This window comes from Zasmidium cellare, assembly GCF_010093935.1.
Source record: "Zasmidium cellare ATCC 36951 unplaced genomic scaffold M409scaffold_4, whole genome shotgun sequence".
Taxonomy (NCBI): Eukaryota; Fungi; Ascomycota; class Dothideomycetes; order Mycosphaerellales; family Mycosphaerellaceae; genus Zasmidium; species Zasmidium cellare.
The window spans coordinates 177,659-194,883 of record NW_022986948.1 but is presented as its reverse complement, the minus strand read 5'-3'; the positions used below and the strand labels follow the sequence as shown (position 1 = coordinate 194,883).

Here is a 17,225-nt window from a genome sequence, read left to right as displayed (position 1 = left end):
GCATAGTCTGGTTCCAGATCCCATCGATTCACCAGGACCCAGATCGTTGGGGCGCGTGCTGTGTGAGTCCTTTCGGCTCAGGTAAGATATGTATATCATCGAACGGAGGACGTGCTGCTGCTACTACGACATCCCCCCCAAAGACAGATCCCCCAGGCACGAGGCAGTCTGAGTGAACAGTACCCACCGATCGTGCAGCAGGTTCCAGGTCGAAACAGGACGTTCTCGTCCGAGCTTTGCCTGGATTGATTCTTTTGGGTCTCTATCCAAACAACACCGCCTGTTCGAACACCTACCTTGTTCGAACCAACCAACCATCCCGATACCCGAATCGACTCGACCCAAACGACCTTATTCATCTTCGTACGACCCGTTTCCCAAATCATACTCGCCCGACTGATCGACATTCGGCCTTGCCCCACATGCCTCCCAGGACCACGGACAGGAGCATTACGACTTGTCGTAACTGCAGGTACGTTCCTTGCACAGCCCACTTGATACCACCAACAACCTCACCACTACCGAGCCCGAATCACATGCTGACCAACATCTGGGTAGACGCCGCAAGATTCGTTGCGATCGTGGGCGGCCGCGATGCAATAGATGCAGGGAAAGCGGGTCCACGGTAAGTGCGGATATAGCCCCCATCCCAAGCTGACGGACGGCACAAAGGCAGAGAGGCAAACAAACATTTGATTGTTGACGCCTTTTCGGCGATTCAATTATGCTCTTTGGTCCGAGGGTGGTGGCGTGTCGGCGATGACACTCGCTGCGAGGTGTGGTGGGTATGAGACTTTTAATACCAAGCTCTCTTACACCTCCATCAGGGATCACCGCCGACCACCACCATCCGCGCCGACCACCACCACCACCAGCACCATGTCGCAGGGTTCCAAGAGCACCATGCTGTTGAACAAACTGACAAAGTCCCTTGCAGTGCGTGTACGAGGACCAAGTACCACAGCGCGTAAGGAGCTACCAGTTCGTGAGTACGCATCGCAAAACATCACCTCAAAAACAAGACATGTCGTGCACATTTAAAAAGCTGACCACTTTCCCCACCAACAGCCGAAACCCCGGGCAACGCGCTCCGCGAAGCCTTCGACGCCGGCAGCGGGGACGCTTCGGCAGCCACGGTGCCCATACCGATCGACCGGCTGCAGAGGATCGAGTCGCACGTGGAGAACCTCACGCAGATGATGCAGACCATGCAAGCACGCAGCGGCCGCGCCAGCCGCAGTGGTGTGGGCAGCAGAGGCAGCTCGGCGTCGCGAGGCGCCGCGCCCACGCCTTCCAACGTCTCTGATCTCGGTCTTTCCAGAGTGTCCACCAGCCAGTCTTCGGAGCAAGGCGTCGAGTACCGCTACGTCGATTTGGCTTCCCTGACGACCCTCTGCGACGAGGTCGCCGAGCTGGGCGATGTCTTGAGTCACCAGGCGAGGTTTCTTCTCAACTCCGCTCAGGCTTCGCCTGTCGAGACACCGGGCCAGACCGAAACGCCGACGGAGCGAACGCAGCCCAGCCGGCCTGCCCAAGGTCCTTCGGGCACGCAGCAGAGATCGAACGTTGGCCGAAGCATGTCGGAGACGAGTGCTGGCACGGAAGCGACCACCGCGATGGACCCGATCATGGATTACGAGATCAATCCGCCGAATATCGACTGGGCCTATCTCGACCAAGTGCTGAGGGGCAATGAGGACCAAGAAGAAGGGCCAGGGCCGAGTGGCGAGCGAAGGCAATGATGAAAGCAGTTGCAACAAGAGTTCTTTTCCTGTTTGGTGGTGCAGGGCACTCTGATCGTGCACGCCGCTGCATTTGCGGGCGTTTTTCCAATTCTTAAACATGCTTCTTTCCAATTCTGCATACGCATGGGGGTATAGAGACAAGAAGGCAGCGATTCATCCACATAGAAGACAAAAGCATGTATGCATGTCTCGGCGTTCTCTTCGCTCGCATCAAAAGACTAGATCCCACACCACCAAGAACGAGCAGAAAGCGATGGTCGAATAGAAGACCGCCTGAGCCGTACTGCGCCTCTCACTCGCGCGCTTGAGTTCCTTGTTCCCTCTGCCCAAGTTCTCGGTCGTGGAGAAGGAGTCCTGCACGAGCTGCTCGATCTGTTCGCTCTGTTGCGTGAGGTTGGCGTGGAGGGTGCTGTGCAGTTCGCTGATTTCGAGGATGCTACGTTCGGCGGTGCGGACCTGGTCGAGCTGGTCCTCGTAGTGTTTCAGGAGTTCGGAGTTCTCTTCCGCGAACATTTGGAGTTGTTCTTGCGTGAGTTCTTGCCTGGCTGGGGCGTCGAGGGATCCATTGGCGAGTTCGGCGGAGAAGCGCTTGCGTTTTGTAGAGCTGGCTGATTGTGGTGCGAGGTCATCGTCCTCGTCCTGAGCGCGGGGAACACCGCCGCTGATGGGCGATTTGGCGAGTATCGACTTTGTCTTCTCTACCTCCCTGCTGAGTCGCACATCCATCATCTCGCTCTGCACTCTGCCCGCTTCTTCCAGCTTTCGTTGCAGGAACAGTATGATGCTCTCCCTCACCGCAGTGATCGTCTTCCTAGCCGCCTCGTCCCTTTCCTCTTCAGGCGACTTCGAAGTCTCCGTCCCCCCCGCAGCCCATCGTGAAATCGCACCTAGTCCACTCCGCGCACGCTTCGACAAGGCCACGGAATCTGCAGCCTGGTTTCGTATATCTTCCACCTGTTTGAGCCCTGTTATGGCTCCGTTCAGCTGGCGTAGTAGGAGTTTCGATTGAGCATCGATGGCATCTCGTTCGCTGTCTGAGAGTGGTCTTGCGCGGTCGTTGCTTTCACTGCCGATTTGACGTCTTCGCGAGGGCTGGGCGGCGGAGAGGTAGGCGGGTCTGATCGATCGGAGTTCGCAAGTGAGGTCTGCTATTCGTGCGTTCTGTAGTCATTGTCAGAATGGGTCATAGTTGCAGGTTGCCCTACGCACAATGTTATAGGCTTCCTGCAAGAATGAATTGATGGTCTGGATGTCGTAATCCTTCTTAACGACGGGTTGGGCACCCTTTTCCTTGAGTGATGAGTTGAAGTCTGGGGTGATGTCCGTCATGATTGCGGCGGTCGTTCTGTGGTTTCGTCTACTCCATGCGTGTCGAAAAGCACAGTCGATTTGATAGCTGTCACCGTCACAAGCTCAAGCAGGCGCGAGCTTCCCTCTAGCGACGTCGCCTAACGCAACCAATCAAATGGCTCCATCAAATTCAGTTAAGGTTTCTGGTCCTCCCCAACCCAAATACCACTTCACCTTCTCAGCATTGATCCATCTGAATCATCTTGCCAGTACTCCTTCGATCGATGCCCATCATCGGCGGGCAACATGACCACAGATTTGAAGATGTTGACGATGTGCAAAGACCTTCGGTCCCGCCGTCGTTGCTCTTGCCCGCGAGCTGATGCGATAACGGCCACGGCCTGCGGTCGTTGATGAATGCTATCGGATAGGCGGCACTGGTGTCGTGCATTTCCTGCAGTAACAATGGCATCACTGCTTCTTACTCGCTCGCCATTCGCCCGTGGGCAGTCGCGGCCTAAGGTGACTTTGGAGGTGTTCTATGATCGGCCAAACGCCGTTCTCCACCGCCCTCTCTCGTTCACTTTCCTAAAATGTCTTTTGCCATGTTCGCTCATCTTTGAACGTAAGAATCTGTCATGATCACACAGCATGAGGTTGATTCCAAGGACGAGGAGAAGCCGGACGAGCTTACCATGACCTACGAAGAGAGCAAGGGCGAGATGTGCCACAAGTCAGCCGGCGAGGAGGCGGAGGCTCACTCGGTGCGGAGCTCACACATCTCCATACATTCCCAGCACACGGGCCATGATAGACAAAATGCTGGAGCAGATCCTAGTCCACAAGACCTCGAATCACTACGCACAGCTACCACCAACACGCCGCCATGGTCGGTCTTCACGTTACAACAAAAGCGGGTCATCGTCTTGATGGTTGCGCTTGCCAGCTTCTTCTCACCACTGTCCGCCAACATCTACTTCCCGGCTCTCAACACCCTGGCAGCGGATTTCGGGACTTCAGAAAGCGTCATGAATCTCACGCTAACCACCTACATGATCTTCCAAGGCCTGGCTCCGACCATCTTCGGTGACCTTGCGGACATGGCAGGACGTCGACCAGCGTACATTATTGGATTTGCCATTTACATTGGCGCTTGCATCGGCATTGCATGTTGCAACTCTTTCCCAGCACTGCTGATCCTACGAATGGTCCAATCAAGCGGCTCATCAAGTACCATCGCCCTGGGCTCCGGTGTTGTCGCAGATATCGCCACCAGCGCCGAACGAGGAGTCTGGATGGGCTGGGCCACATCAGGACCCATGGTCGCCCCAGCAATCGCCCCGGTCCTGGGCGGCATCTTCGCCCAATTCCTCGGCTGGCGCTGGATCTTCTGGTTCCTCGTAATCTGCGCCGGCACCTTCATCGTCCCCTTCGTCCTCACCTTCCCAGAAACAGGCCGCAACGTCGTCGGCAACGGCTCCATCCCCCCACAAGGCTGGAACATGTCCCTCATCAACTACATCCAACTCCGCCGCCAACGCACCCTCTCCCACCCCTCCCCCCTCGAACGCACCTCCTCCACCCAAACGAGCCTCAAACCCCACCGCCGCCTCCGCATCCCCAACCCCCTGCACGCCCTCACCGTCCTCCTCGAAAAAGACGTCTCCCTCCTCCTCTTCTACAACTCCATCATCTACTGCGCCTTCTACGACATCATGGCCTCGGCCCCCTCCCTCCTCGCCGAAATCTACCACTTCAACGCCCTCCAAATCGGCCTCTGCTTCCTCCCCATGGGCACCGGCTGCCTGCTCGCCCCCGTCCTCACCGGCAAACTCCTAGACCACAACTTCCACCGCCTCGCCCACCGCCACAAAATCCCCATTCGCGCAGGAAAACCCACCGACCTTCAAAACTACCCCTTGGAAAAATCCCGCATCCAAATCGTCGCCCCCTTCGTCCTCCTCCTCGACCTCGTCCTGCTCTCCTACGGCTGGGTCCTGCACTTCGAAACCCCCCTCGCGGCGCCCCTCGTGCTCATGTTCCTGGCGGGCTTCGCGAGCACGGCGGCGTTTAATGCGATGAGCGTGTTGTTGGTGGACTTACACCCTCTGGCGCCCGCGACGGCGACGGCGGCGAATAATCTGGTGAGGTGTTTGATGGGGGCGGGGGCGACGGGCGTGGTGATTTATATGGTGGAGGCGATGGGGAGGGGGTTGTGTTTTACGTTTGTTGCCGGGGTGGTGGGGGTTTTTAGTCCGATACTTTGGGTGCTGGAGAGGTGGGCGCCGGGGTGGAGGGAGGAGAGGAGGAGGAGGGTGGAGGTTGAGGTCGAGAAGGCGAGGGGTTTGGTTCGTGGTGGTGGGGAGAGCGTAGATAGGGAGAGGAAGATATGAGGTTTTCATCTTCATTCTTCATTCTTCTTCGTGCTTTCTGCAGAGCCATCTCTTTCCATCCCATCGTCCTTCATTATGTTCAGCTACGAACACCAAAGAAGCCACCACCCGCCCATCACTTTAAACCTCCCTTTGCCCTCTTCTTCGAGCAAAAGCAAAAACCTGTCTGCTGAATTCGAATCTCATCAACGCCATATTCCCGTCCGAGAGTGGTATCCGCCGCCTGTTGGTCAAACACTATGCATGCAAACTCGCTAAAAATGCTGGGAGCGACGTTTTGCTTTTTTCCTTCCGTCGTCATCGTTGATTTGTGGTATCTCTCGCTCGTACTTTCTGTTTTTTGCTCGCTCAAATCATCATTGTCACAAGTTCTTCGTCCATCATCATCGCGGCGCGTGCGGCGTGTTCGAAGCGCTGTTACCGCTGCTGTTATTACCGCTGCCCATACCACGGCTGCTGTTGTTGCCAGATCGGTCGAGGCCTGGGTCGCCGAAGATGTGTGGGCCAGGTCCACCTTGTCGGCCGTCCTGGTGTGGTAGCTTGTTCTCACCACCACCATGTCGAGGGTCGCTCGCCCAGATCGGTAGACCTTCTGGGGGAAGAGCCTCGCCGGTTGGCTTGCCCTTACCGTACTCGGCCAGGGATCCGTTAATACCGGTAAGAGCCCAGGCGAAGATAGCCTGGTCGCGAATGGCGCTCATGAAGTCTGATTGCTCTGGGCCGGTCGCGGCTACTGGGTTGCTGGTACGACGAGCGCCTTGAGGACCCAAAGAAGGGGCAAAGGCAGCGCCGAAACCAGCACCTGCTCTTGCATCCAGTGGAGGGAGTACAGGCTCTGGCGCCCAAGGTGCTGCGAACAGTCCGTTTTCGTAGACCGGACGCGATGGGCGATGTGTGGGGTGTGGAATCATCGGTCGTGCCTTCCTCAGACATACGACCAGACCGTCTGACGTGCATGAGATGACAGCCTCCAGCTCGATGTGCTCGGCTGTTGGTTGTACGGGCGAGTTTCTCTCGCGCTCTGGTGAAGGTACCAAGGAAGATGTGGAGGATTGAGCCGCTCGTGACTGGCCAAAGATGGCTTCGTGTGTGTCTGGACCGCGAGTGGAGTCGCCCGATGAATGTCTTGACTCGTCGCTGTCCACGTCCATCCCTGCACCTGGAGACGCTTGCTCATGCTGGAGGTGCACACCTCCATCTTCACTGGACTCTGTCGTCATCTCCTCGTCACTGTCAGAAGACTCACTTGCGGCAGGCTCATCGTCCAGCCGCGGGTCTCTGAACCAGAAGCGCAGGTATGCGATAGAGTCGTTGCCTTTGGCGTTCTCCAAGCACTTTACTGCGTCCTGAAGGCAGTTCTCCGAAATGCAGTAGTAGAAACTCCGTCCGCGCATGGTTTCGGCAGGGATGCCAATGACGTCTTGGAGTCCGCTTGTAGCGTACATGATGGTTAGGGTGCGGGTGAATCTGTTGAGGAAAAGGGCAGCTCTGGGTTCGTGCTGGTGGGGTTTATTCGGCTGGGAGAATTTGGCGGAGAGATGAGACAACATGTGATATCTGGGATCTTTTGGCGATGAGGAGAAGATGCGTCGAACCAGTGGGGCCTCCACGGCTCGTTCTGCAGACCGTTAGCATGCTTGGCCAGATCATGTCAAGGCAATCCACTCACTGTCGCTTTTCAAGCCGCGTCGATAGACACTGGTGCAGACCACCATGACATCGTAGACGACAGTAAAACAGCACTCGCATCCAATCCAGTCTCCATTTCGGTCCTTGATCCGACAGTACGCCAGCACGGCAGCCTTGTCGGAGTCAATGCGCTTCTGGTGGAACTCGCGAGCCACGGGCAACTCGTCGAGGGAGAAGAAGTCCCATGCTGATCGGCTGACAATCTCGTCGGGGGTGTAGCCGAGGATGTCGACAACGGAATCGGAGGAGTAGAGGATGGTGGCATCCTGGGTGAGGTCTGGAAAGTGTGAGATGCAGCACGTCAAGGCTCAATAATGGGGTAGGCTTACCGTGAATCGATATGAAGGTGGTCTCCATACTGCCGGTGGTTGAAGCCCCGGGTGAGGCCGGTGGAAGTTTGCGTGGGTGGTGTAGTCAGCCCTACCGCATGGCAATAGACGGCCGACTACGACGAAGTCTCGACAGCGGTTTCAATGGGATGTCGCGGGGTCGCAGCCAGGAGGATTTAGGATGAACGTGGAAGAGCCTGGTCGGAAGGGAAGGAGCGTTCGTGGCGAAGCGTGGCTGCACTTTAAGCAGGCGAGGCACGTGCGACTCGGTGGTGACGAGTGGATCCGGTCTGGCGACGATGCCGGTCTGGCGACGATGCCGGTCTGGGCGAGCGCTGATGTTGAACTGGATGCGAACTGGCAGCGCTGGCGCAGGGAAAAGGGCTCGCTCGCTCGCGGTCAGGCAAGGTATGTCGAGTATTTTTGCGACGGGCGCGCTAAGGGCACTGGATGGGTGGGACGTCTGCTGTCAGCGCGCAAGGGGCAGCAGCAGCGTTGTGGCCGTCGGGCTGGGGGCTTTGTGTGCGGTATACGGGTGTATGTGTGTGTCTGTATGAGGCCGAGCGCCATTCACTCACTGACTGCTGCGCTTCTGCTCGCCGGCCTCGACCAATCCACGCCGTGTGCCACTGAGGGTCTCGTTCCAGGCGGAAGGGAACCGGCCATGTCCCTGCGCGGTGATGTCACGGCCCATGCACCGCGCCTTCCCTCTTCTGCGCGCTTGGCAGCCGGCCCGCCACGCTAGCTCAATGTTTTGCATAGGCCTCCTGCATGGCTCCTATAGCCAACAACGACACCCGCAACAGCAGCGCTTGGAGTCGTGATGCAGCACCCACACACTGCTACACCCTGACCCTTCGCGTGCGCTTTCTTGACGCGACGCTGCTAGTGTCGCTCCAGCTCGCCTCGCTGCATTGGCGCCGGCTCATCCCAGCGTCCTGCACACTCCCTTGATTGTCCCCCCGCCGCCGCCGCCGTGGGAGGTGGAATCCGCTGCAGAGCGCGCGCTTCCAGGCAGGCAGGCCACTTGCTGCGACACAAGCATTGGGGGGCGTGCAGCCAGCAGCCCCAGTCGACGCCCCGGGTCCAGGGGTCCACCCTCTTCTTCATGTCGCCTGCAGACTGCCTGGCGCCTCATCGTCGATCACAGGCGAGTTGTGTCACGGTTTTTCCTACTCTTTGACGGCTGTTCAACGGCCGTTCATTCTGCTGCGTCCCACCTCTCCATCTGCCCCGAACATCTCCGGCGAGCCCTCTCTCGGCGTTGGTTGGTGCATCACATTCTCACCCATCCTGTCGCCCCCTGTCCTCGTGACCGCACTCCTCATACGATCGTCTTGGCGGCAGCCTCGTTTGGGCCGTGCCCCCAGCCCAAACCCTCGCGCGCGGCTCGTGCGAGTCTCCGGGACTGGGTGCCGAGCCCAACGTCGGTCTTAGAGAGACCCGGCAAGCCGAATCCGACGCGCTCAACATGCCGGGCAATGAGGTGTTTCCCACTTGGATAGCCAGCCAGAGGCTGCCTTTCGACAACGGTTAGAGTGCAGCTCCGCCACAGATGTCATCACCCAGCTAACACGTGTGCTAGAAGACATTGACACGACCGTCTTTGATGCCAAGTTCTACCCTTATGAGACAGAAGACAACGATCAAATCGTCGCTGTTGTTGCGGCTGATACCGTAAGTCGTGGGCTCAGTGCGAAGCTGTTCATATATCTGACATTCAATAGGTCGTTGTTCTCCGTCCAACACAAGGCGCTGACCGCCCGTTTGACATCTTGTGCTGGTTCCAAGACGAGCAGGTAAGACAGGCTCCACTCTCCCCTGATACTTTTAGACTAATCAATCATCAGACACCGCAAGCATGTTACAATAGTTTATGCTGGACAAAGCACCCCTCCACACGAAATCCCATCCTGTGCATTGCAGGCTCTGAACCCAAGCACATCAAGATCCTTGATATTGAAAGTGGACGCCCTATCCGTACTATTGCAGGCCACGGAAGAGAGATCAACGATTTGGCTGTGTCCCCTGTCTGTACCAACCTCATCGCCTCCGCCTCAAATGACAACACTATACGGCTATGGAATATCGGGGAAGAGTACCAGCAGCAGCCATGCGTGGCGCTTTTCGCCGGCGGTGGGCACAAGGCGCCTGTATTGGCAATTCGCTTCCATCCCAATGGCCGCTGGCTGCTTAGTGGCGGCATAGATACAGCTGTCTGTCTGTGGGCTATCCCAAGTGACGCTGAGCTCGACCAAGGCACCGAGAACTCACCTTATCGTGCCACGAAGATTGTCCACTATCCTCATTTCTTCTCCACGGAAGTGCATCCCAACTACGTCGATTGTCTTGCCTTCTACGGAGATCTTATCATTTCCAAAGCAGCACGGGCTGACGATATCAAGGACAACGAGATTCAGATATGGAAGATCGATGGCTTCAATTCCGAGGCCGAAGTCCCTGAAGAGCCGCCCATACCCGTTCCTGGAAACCAGACTCGCTCCTCATTCCCTCACGACAGCCGCTTTCGGGGTTTCCAGCGTCTGCTCACTCTGGACATACCCAACACCTCTCGCTTCTACCACCGTTTTGGTCTTCTCCACGCTCCTGGCATGCGACCAATCCTGGCGATGGGCAACGAGCAGTCAGCCTACAGCTTTTGGGATCTGCAAAGACTAGACGAAGGCATTGATCCCAAAGAGCGGCCGAAACCCAAGAAGACCGCAGGACGAGGGAAAGCCAACGTTCTCAAGGAGTCTTTGACTGTTCTTCCATCCAGCGACGGTGCCCGTGATGGTGCCCGCTCATCCACTCGTATGAGACTCCCAATCCCACATGACTTCGAAGCTGACTTCCTTCCCAGCTGATCTCTCAACAAGCTCCGCCACCGCAGAGCGCGAATGGACCCTCAGTGACCCTTTCAAGAAACTCCCCCCGCACCTCAAGAAGACCGTCGACACGAAGCTTACCAAGAACCACCACTTCGCCACGTCTCAGATCGCTTTCAGCCCGGATGGGACTTGGATGGTGGGTGTGGGTGATCATGGCATGATTTGTCTGTTCCATCGGGATAAGGACGTGGTGGGGAGTGTGCCGGTGCAAGCGAATGGCATTTCAGGGTGAACCTTGGATGATATGCATATGTTGCCGTTTGTCAATGACACGCAGTCTGGAGTGGAGTCCTGCCGAGACCATGGGTTAAGCTCACACTGGAGGCCTTACGCTTTGACGTCCTACACGTGTGGAGCGAACACGAGGTGGATCAGACGCTGTGCTACCTATCTGTGTCAAACGTCAGAGAGACTTGCCTCGCTTCAAGCTTGTACTTGGGGTCCTCGTTCGACGGCAGAGGAACATCGGTAATCTGGAGCGTGACGCTTCTTAGAAGCTGCTGTCGACTCTGGTCCTAAAGTACCTGCTTCGCCGACATTGGATACTTCATCGGGCACAAAGTATTTCATGATTCGCATGCAAAAATACTACCAGCCGTCGAACTTTGAGCCGTCTGTTTTCTCGCAATAGCTGCCATCACAGTCGTTGGATCCCAAACGATACCACACTCGGTGTATCATGTTCATGGTACCCACTTCCAGTCCTCCGAATCTTCATCACTTCCACTATCGCAGGACTCCCGATCCTCTTCCAGTTCAAGCCTATCCAGCATCTCCCACCACATCTCCCAATCCATGAGCAACGCCAACAGTATGGTCTCTCCTTTGATGCTCAACAGCGCAGAGATCTTCTCCACCGCCTCAACGTGCCGGGCAAGCGTCTTCTCGATGAGCAAAGTGTCCCCCTTGATGTGCTGTTCGCCTTTGAACCCGAGCGTGAGCGTCTTGCGAAACTTGAAGACCACCCTGCATTGTTCCGAGATCCACAGATGCACGGTGCGGAGGTGTCGCGCATTCTCAGCCACCACGAATTTCGACCACCTTCGCAGCATGTCTTCCGACGCGGCTTCGAAGTCGTAACGCTCCGATCTGGTATCAGACCTGATGGTGAATGTCGTGTCGGCGTAGAACATTGAAATCGTCTCGCGGCGGATCACAGCACAGGTCTGTAGCAGGGCGGGCAGTTCGTCGACGGGGCGCTCCCATTCGAGCACCCGATAAGTACCCGGCAGCACCATCTTGTAGATTCTGTTTCGGACCTCCACAGGCAGGTCGAGGAAGCGAAAGGGTGCCGCGAACTGCTCCAGAACTTCCATGAGCCTGCAGCAGTTTTGCTTGACTCCGTCAGGGAGTCTCTTCAGAGTCGCCTCGCTGATGCTCGCGCAGATGTGGTCTGCTGCTTCTTTCGTTGTTCGCCTGCCAATGTCTGTGAACCACAATCCGGGGGCCAGGAAAACGTTGAGTTTCCGGAGACGAAGTGAGGCCATCATTCTTGCGTGCCATTCTTTGTAATTTCCCTCGTACAGGTCGCCGCTCAGGGTCAGGTCATTAGGGGTGGGGCCAGTCGGGGCGGGTATGTTGATTTGCAGTCTCCGCATTGTTGAGTCGTTGTTGTGTTTGTGCTGAAGGTGATGGGGGTGGTGGAATTTTTGTGCGGGCTGAGTTGCGTCTCCGAGGTTCGGATGCTTCGTCTTGTTTTGAGGAAGTCACGTTGATCTGGGCAGGAAAGAGCGGATTGCTGAGTCAGGCGTCTTGGCATCACATGCCAGCGTGCGCCTGCTTGTCTCAAATTACTCTACTCGCTACCAAAGGATTTCGTCGCCCTAAAAAGTCTTCATGCACATCTGCCCGCAGTGTGCGCTCTCAAGTCCCAAGCGCCTCATACACATCCGCCATAGCAATCACCCTGACATCGCGCCAAGGCATGCGATAAGCCGTTTCGACCTTTCGTAGCTCTCCCAAGCGCACCAGCCCTTCACCATGGAACATACGCGTGTCGATGTACTTCGCAACCCTCTTGAACACCTCGTCCTGCGCCATCTTGTACGTGACACGATGGCGAGTGAAAACTGTGTTGTCGCGGTGAGTGTGCTCACGAATGAGCACCCATAAATGCGCCAAGAGCAGCATAGCACACATATCTCCGTTGGTTTGGCAGTCGCAGAGTAGTTTGAAAAGCCTGTTGTCTGCGTAGGGTGTTGAGCCGCAGGTGGACTTCTGGCGCATTTGGTCGCGGACGACGAGGAGAATGTCGCCAACGGTGACCAGCTCGTCGAATGGGAGCTTCTGTAGGCTCTGGATCACGAAGCTCATCTTGGCTACGTTCATCGGCTGATTGAGTCGCTTCCCGACCACGATCTCTCGTGGGGATGGGTGGTGGAACTTCGGGTTTTTGGAATCGATACCATGACGCTCCATTCCACCGGCGAGAACCAGGATATGTACAAGCTCATACAAGGCTTTGGTGTAGATTCGGCGAGGTGGAGTCAACGGCGTGTCGAACAGTGGGCCGTAGATCCCCGCTTTTGAGGCCATGCACATCTCCACAATCGCGCTGAGCTCCAGGTTGATGTCATGATAGGGTCGCAATTTCTCCGTCTTGTCAACACAGCATGGTTCCTCTTCCGCGACGCGGTATGTGGTCAAGGGCTTGCCGTCAAGGCCAGGCGCAAGAACTGTCACCACGGCGTCCATGTGGTTATCTGCGCGAAATATATCTTGTGTGAAGTTCGCGGATATCTCTGGATAGTTGCGTGAGACTGAGGCGACAATCTGCCGTTGGAACAATTTGAAGAGTGTGGAGAGCTCGCGAGTTGTATCGCAGAGGTTGGCGAGGTTGTCGAAGCCCCGGGTATGCTCCATGATGCCGAGCTTAACTTCCGCTGGGAGGCTGGTGAAGTCGACCATCTCGTTGAAGTAAAATCGCTTGCGGTCAAGTATTCTCGAGGAAGTCGTATCTGCAAGGAGGTGCTGATCGGGATGCTTGGCTTGGAAGGTTATGGAGTTGCGGGGATGCGGATGATGTGCGTTAAGTGTTGAATGTATTTGCGCAGAAATTTGGAGGCTCACCTATGGTCGAGAGAAACACAATAAGCTGGTAAGCCTATTGTCGACGTGCGATTGTAACCCTCAAGGTTTGTGAAACAATTGCGCGCGGAGCGCACGCGGACGCCACCGCATCTTATACAATACGGCCAGAACTATTGTCGACTCGTATTGTCATCAACTTGGATTACGCATTTTGACAGGGGAAGATGTTATGGTCGGGCACCTGGAGACGGTCTGTAGGAGCCATGCAGCAACAGTACCCAAACCCGATACCTCGTATTTCTGCAGGTGGTCAGGAAATTCAGCTTATTAGTCATAGCATCGCCAAAGTCGTGATCCAAACAGATGTGGATAGTCAACGAATTTGTATGCGACACGTGTGGGCTCTTCTGCGCGGTACAGAGAAGGTCAGGTACAATAGGAAGTCCCACATTGGTAGAGAGGTAAAGGTGAAGTGGGAGTGCCGACCCTTGTCGGGAACCTTAATTTAGAGTTCTGCGCTAGACACGGCCCATCCCGCTGTTACCCCAGCACAACAAGAACCTGGAAACATCAACACAGCAAACGTCACCAAGTATCATCCCAGCACGTCGCCTTTTCATTCACTTGACCTTCGACACGCATACCACTGAGCATGTGATACGACCCTCATTACGACGGCACTCTCTCGTTTGTCCCGCCTGATCGAGTCCGAGCTTTTGAGACAGACCATCACACGGCCGCCTGCATACGCTTCGAAACCATGCCCTTCTCACCGCCCTCGTCTTTGGCCGCATCGCAGCATTTGGACCGTCCGTTCTTGTTCCAGCCGCCTAAGTCTCCTGCATCGGTTACTACCACCCCCTCATCTGCGACCGCGACGGATTATTTCTCCGCGGGCAGCGCTTCTAAAAAGAGACAACGACCCGGGTCTGCCAACAACCACGATTTTCCTCACGCGATCAACACGCCACACTGGGCCCAATGCCCTACCCCGAGCGACAAGCTGTTTGAAAGTGGATTTGGTCAAGACTCGGGGCTTGTCAACGAAAAATACTTGCTAGCTGGCGGCTTCGACACTCCTTCGCTGCAGACAAACGCCAGATTGGAGCAACTCACTGTTCCAGAATATGAATTTAGACGGCGGCTCAGAGACGACGATATGGGTGGCAATATACCTTACCATAGCTCGGTGTTTTCTGGACCTCTGGCACGTGAGCGAAACGGTGTCGCTCGAATGCCATCGACTCCGGATGAGGTCTCGCGAGCGACTTGGACGGGCCTCGCAGTACGATTAGTTGGCAAGGTGTTCAACTTTGGAAGCAATGTTATACGAGGATTCTATGCTGGCGATGGCCAAGGCTACGACATGAAGGACTGCGCCTTGGTGGGATCCGACTTGTTGCAGGAAGGCATCAACAGACGTTCCACTCCAATCCCCGGCGCATGGCAGGACAACGAGTTCTTGGGAGACTTCGAGCAGGACAGTCCAGAGTTCACCGACCGCTCGCCAACCGCCCGGCCGCCGAACAAGCGTCGTCAGACAGATCGGGACACCTGGGTTCTTGTTGGAACGCCCGACCACGAGCCAACGACATCGAGTCCTAAGCGGAAGATATCAAGTAATAGCGTACCGCGGAGCAACCTCGCCCAGCGACCATCTGCGTCTCGAGCATCCAGCAGGCGCAGCATCGCCCCAGTCCCTCGGCGCGCCAATTCCAATATTGCCTCGAACGGCAGCCCTGCTCCGCTTTCAACTGCTCCCACACCCACCCAGCAACCGTCGCACGGAAGGAGAGCTTCATTCGCTTCAACGCGCTCGCCCCAAGGGCGCCCCAGCATAAATGGGCTAGGAATGGCTCATATGAGCCCAGAAGCCGAACGCTACGCCAAGCGTCAAGCCAAATCAGACCGAGCAGCCGAGAAAGCCATCAGCAACATGGGCCGCAGAATGGAAGATCTGATTCGCCAAGCGCAGGAGGCGCTCGGCACCAAGGTTTCTGTGGAGGGCGATATGGAGATGGAAGACGAAGGATTTCTAGACGATGTCTGGTGAGCTGGACATCGCTACACCTCCGCAGAGGCATACGATACGCATGATACCCACAGCACTGAGTTTGCATCAGGAGAAGCTTGAGATACCCTTTTTCGTAGCTTGTAACTGGAGAGAGGCTATACGATGTACATACCACTAAGGCAAGGGATACAGCACTAAGGCGGCAACTGTAATATTGAGACGACGAAACGCAACCCATCAATGACTCTTACATCCAGATCGGCTTCTTGACACTTTCACATCCATCAATCGCTTCCCTGCGTTCACTTGTTACTCAGCTGAATGAATTCCAGGCACCACTCCCTTCACCTTCACTCAACCCTCCATCTACCCCAAATGCGCCGACGCCTCAATCTCAACATGCATCCCCTCAAACGCCAACTTCGCCACCCCAACGCCCGTCAAAATCGGCTGATGCTTCGGAAACCACTTCCTCAAACCCGCCTTCAACGCCCCCTCAACCGCATCATCCATCAGCGTGCAATACACCACCAGCTTGTAAACCTGCTCCATGCCCTTTCCTCCGGCGTCCTTCAGAGTATGGTCGACGTTGTCGAAGGCTTGCTCGACTTCGGCGGTAATGTCGCTGGGGATTGCCACGGTCGTTCTGTCCCAGCCGCCTTGCCCGGAGATGTGGAGGGTGGGGCCTGGTGGGAGGAGGACGGCTTGTTGGTAGTGGGTGTTTTGCAGGGCGCGTTGGCCGAAGCCTGCGTAGGACGAGTAGGTGAGGTGGGACATTGTTTTGAGGTTGGTTTGGTTGGTTTGGATTTTTTGTCGTGCGGACTGCAGGGTTGATTGAGTTGATGTCGATACTAACCTATCTTTTGCGCAGCCTTGGTTGGCCCTTCTTATACACCACGACCAACGACCTCATCGCCACGCACCGCAACTCCTTGCGTCTTGGTTGTTAATCTCTCTCTTGGCGCCATTTGTCAGTTCTGGTCGACTATTGCATCTCAGCTGCAACGACCCTCAACAAGGCGGCTGAGACGACTTTCAAAGGGCTCTTTTCGAAAAACGCAGTGATTCCTCAGCAGACTTGGCATATAACCCTGAATCCTTTGTGGGGAGGGGTCTTGGTATGATTCCAATGTGCCAAGCATGTTTGTAGTTGTATAGATTCGGGTTCGCAATTCGCGTTGAGTCGGGGGAACTTTTTGGGGGTGATGTTTGATGATTGATGGAGAGATATAGCGTTGTGCCTACCGCACGGTGGTGAATGCCTTCTTGCCTCCAGTGAAGCCAAGCAAGACTTCATGGACCTTGACGGGTGCTCGGTTGAAGGTTGGCTGAACATGCCGCTTGCCGGCCGTGGATCCTGGATGTTGCTACGAGATTCCATCCTTCAACAACGATGGACGAAATTACCTCTTTGGATCCCGACGACAGTATTGGCTGCTAGCAAAGGCTTACCAGGCTCAGACGCCCCTTGATCTGGAAATCATCAGGCTCTCTCAAGACCTCGCAACACATGGGAACGGGCTCGTCGAAAACACACACACGGTCTACCCACACGGTCGAAGACTTCTTCAAGAAAAATAAAATGATAACCCAATCTGATCCTCGAGCTACATACAGCCCTCTCGTATACATCATCGCCAACACCCTCGCTTTACACCCCTCTCTCTCTCTCTCTCTCTCTCTCTCTCTCTCTCTCACACACACACACACATGAATTCATCCAGGACTCACCCTCGCAGTCCCTAGACTAAGCGTTCTCATTGCATAGGGTGCAACCTAGGCTGAAAGGCTTAGTAGAGCATCTGACACAGCTATGGACCCCTAGTAGGCAGATTGACCTCTTA

General features: G+C 55.8%; 9 protein-coding genes across 9 annotated transcripts; 4 read left to right on the top strand and 5 right to left on the bottom strand.

Annotated features, from left to right (window-relative positions):
• Window positions 1-879: 879 nt before the first annotated feature.
• M409DRAFT_17908 (uncharacterized protein) lies at window positions 880-1,742 on the top strand (the record flags this gene model as incomplete). The annotated part of the gene is made up of 2 exons (XM_033804269.1): window positions 880-985; window positions 1,069-1,742. The coding sequence occupies 2 exons, from the start codon at window positions 880-882 to the stop codon at window positions 1,740-1,742; spliced, it is 780 nt and encodes a 259-aa protein (XP_033672560.1).
• A 213-nt stretch (window positions 1,743-1,955) lies between these two features.
• M409DRAFT_63296 (uncharacterized protein) lies at window positions 1,956-3,074 on the bottom strand (the record flags this gene model as incomplete). The annotated part of the gene is made up of 2 exons (XM_033815527.1): window positions 1,956-2,906; window positions 2,955-3,074. 2 exons carry the CDS (start codon window positions 3,072-3,074, stop codon window positions 1,956-1,958), a joined length of 1,071 nt encoding a protein of 356 aa, XP_033672559.1.
• Window positions 3,075-3,964: 890 nt separating this feature from the next.
• M409DRAFT_63295 (uncharacterized protein) lies at window positions 3,965-5,428 on the top strand (the record flags this gene model as incomplete). Its single annotated transcript, XM_033815526.1, has 1 exon — window positions 3,965-5,428. One exon carries the CDS (start codon window positions 3,965-3,967, stop codon window positions 5,426-5,428), a length of 1,464 nt encoding a protein of 487 aa, XP_033672558.1.
• Window positions 5,429-5,811: 383 nt separating this feature from the next.
• M409DRAFT_63294 (uncharacterized protein) lies at window positions 5,812-7,474 on the bottom strand (the record flags this gene model as incomplete). Its single annotated transcript, XM_033815525.1, has 3 exons — window positions 5,812-7,046; window positions 7,098-7,394; window positions 7,447-7,474. 3 exons carry the CDS (start codon window positions 7,472-7,474, stop codon window positions 5,812-5,814), a joined length of 1,560 nt encoding a protein of 519 aa, XP_033672557.1.
• A 1,443-nt stretch (window positions 7,475-8,917) lies between these two features.
• Window positions 8,918-10,313, top strand: M409DRAFT_50333 (uncharacterized protein; the record flags this gene model as incomplete). The annotated part of the gene is made up of 4 exons (XM_033811509.1): window positions 8,918-8,978; window positions 9,032-9,123; window positions 9,174-9,245; window positions 9,297-10,313. 4 exons carry the CDS (start codon window positions 8,918-8,920, stop codon window positions 10,311-10,313), a joined length of 1,242 nt encoding a protein of 413 aa, XP_033672556.1.
• Window positions 10,314-11,020: 707 nt separating this feature from the next.
• Window positions 11,021-11,935, bottom strand: M409DRAFT_17903 (uncharacterized protein; the record flags this gene model as incomplete). Its single annotated transcript, XM_033804268.1, has 1 exon — window positions 11,021-11,935. One exon carries the CDS (start codon window positions 11,933-11,935, stop codon window positions 11,021-11,023), a length of 915 nt encoding a protein of 304 aa, XP_033672555.1.
• A 265-nt stretch (window positions 11,936-12,200) lies between these two features.
• On the bottom strand, window positions 12,201-13,244 carry M409DRAFT_17902 (uncharacterized protein; the record flags this gene model as incomplete). The annotated part of the gene is made up of 1 exon (XM_033804267.1): window positions 12,201-13,244. One exon carries the CDS (start codon window positions 13,242-13,244, stop codon window positions 12,201-12,203), a length of 1,044 nt encoding a protein of 347 aa, XP_033672554.1.
• An 883-nt stretch (window positions 13,245-14,127) lies between these two features.
• M409DRAFT_17901 (uncharacterized protein) lies at window positions 14,128-15,420 on the top strand (the record flags this gene model as incomplete). The annotated part of the gene is made up of 1 exon (XM_033804266.1): window positions 14,128-15,420. The coding sequence occupies one exon, from the start codon at window positions 14,128-14,130 to the stop codon at window positions 15,418-15,420; it is 1,293 nt and encodes a 430-aa protein (XP_033672553.1).
• Window positions 15,421-15,747: 327 nt separating this feature from the next.
• On the bottom strand, window positions 15,748-16,158 carry M409DRAFT_35761 (uncharacterized protein; the record flags this gene model as incomplete). Its single annotated transcript, XM_033810439.1, has 1 exon — window positions 15,748-16,158. One exon carries the CDS (start codon window positions 16,156-16,158, stop codon window positions 15,748-15,750), a length of 411 nt encoding a protein of 136 aa, XP_033672552.1.
• Window positions 16,159-17,225: the final 1,067 nt, after the last annotated feature.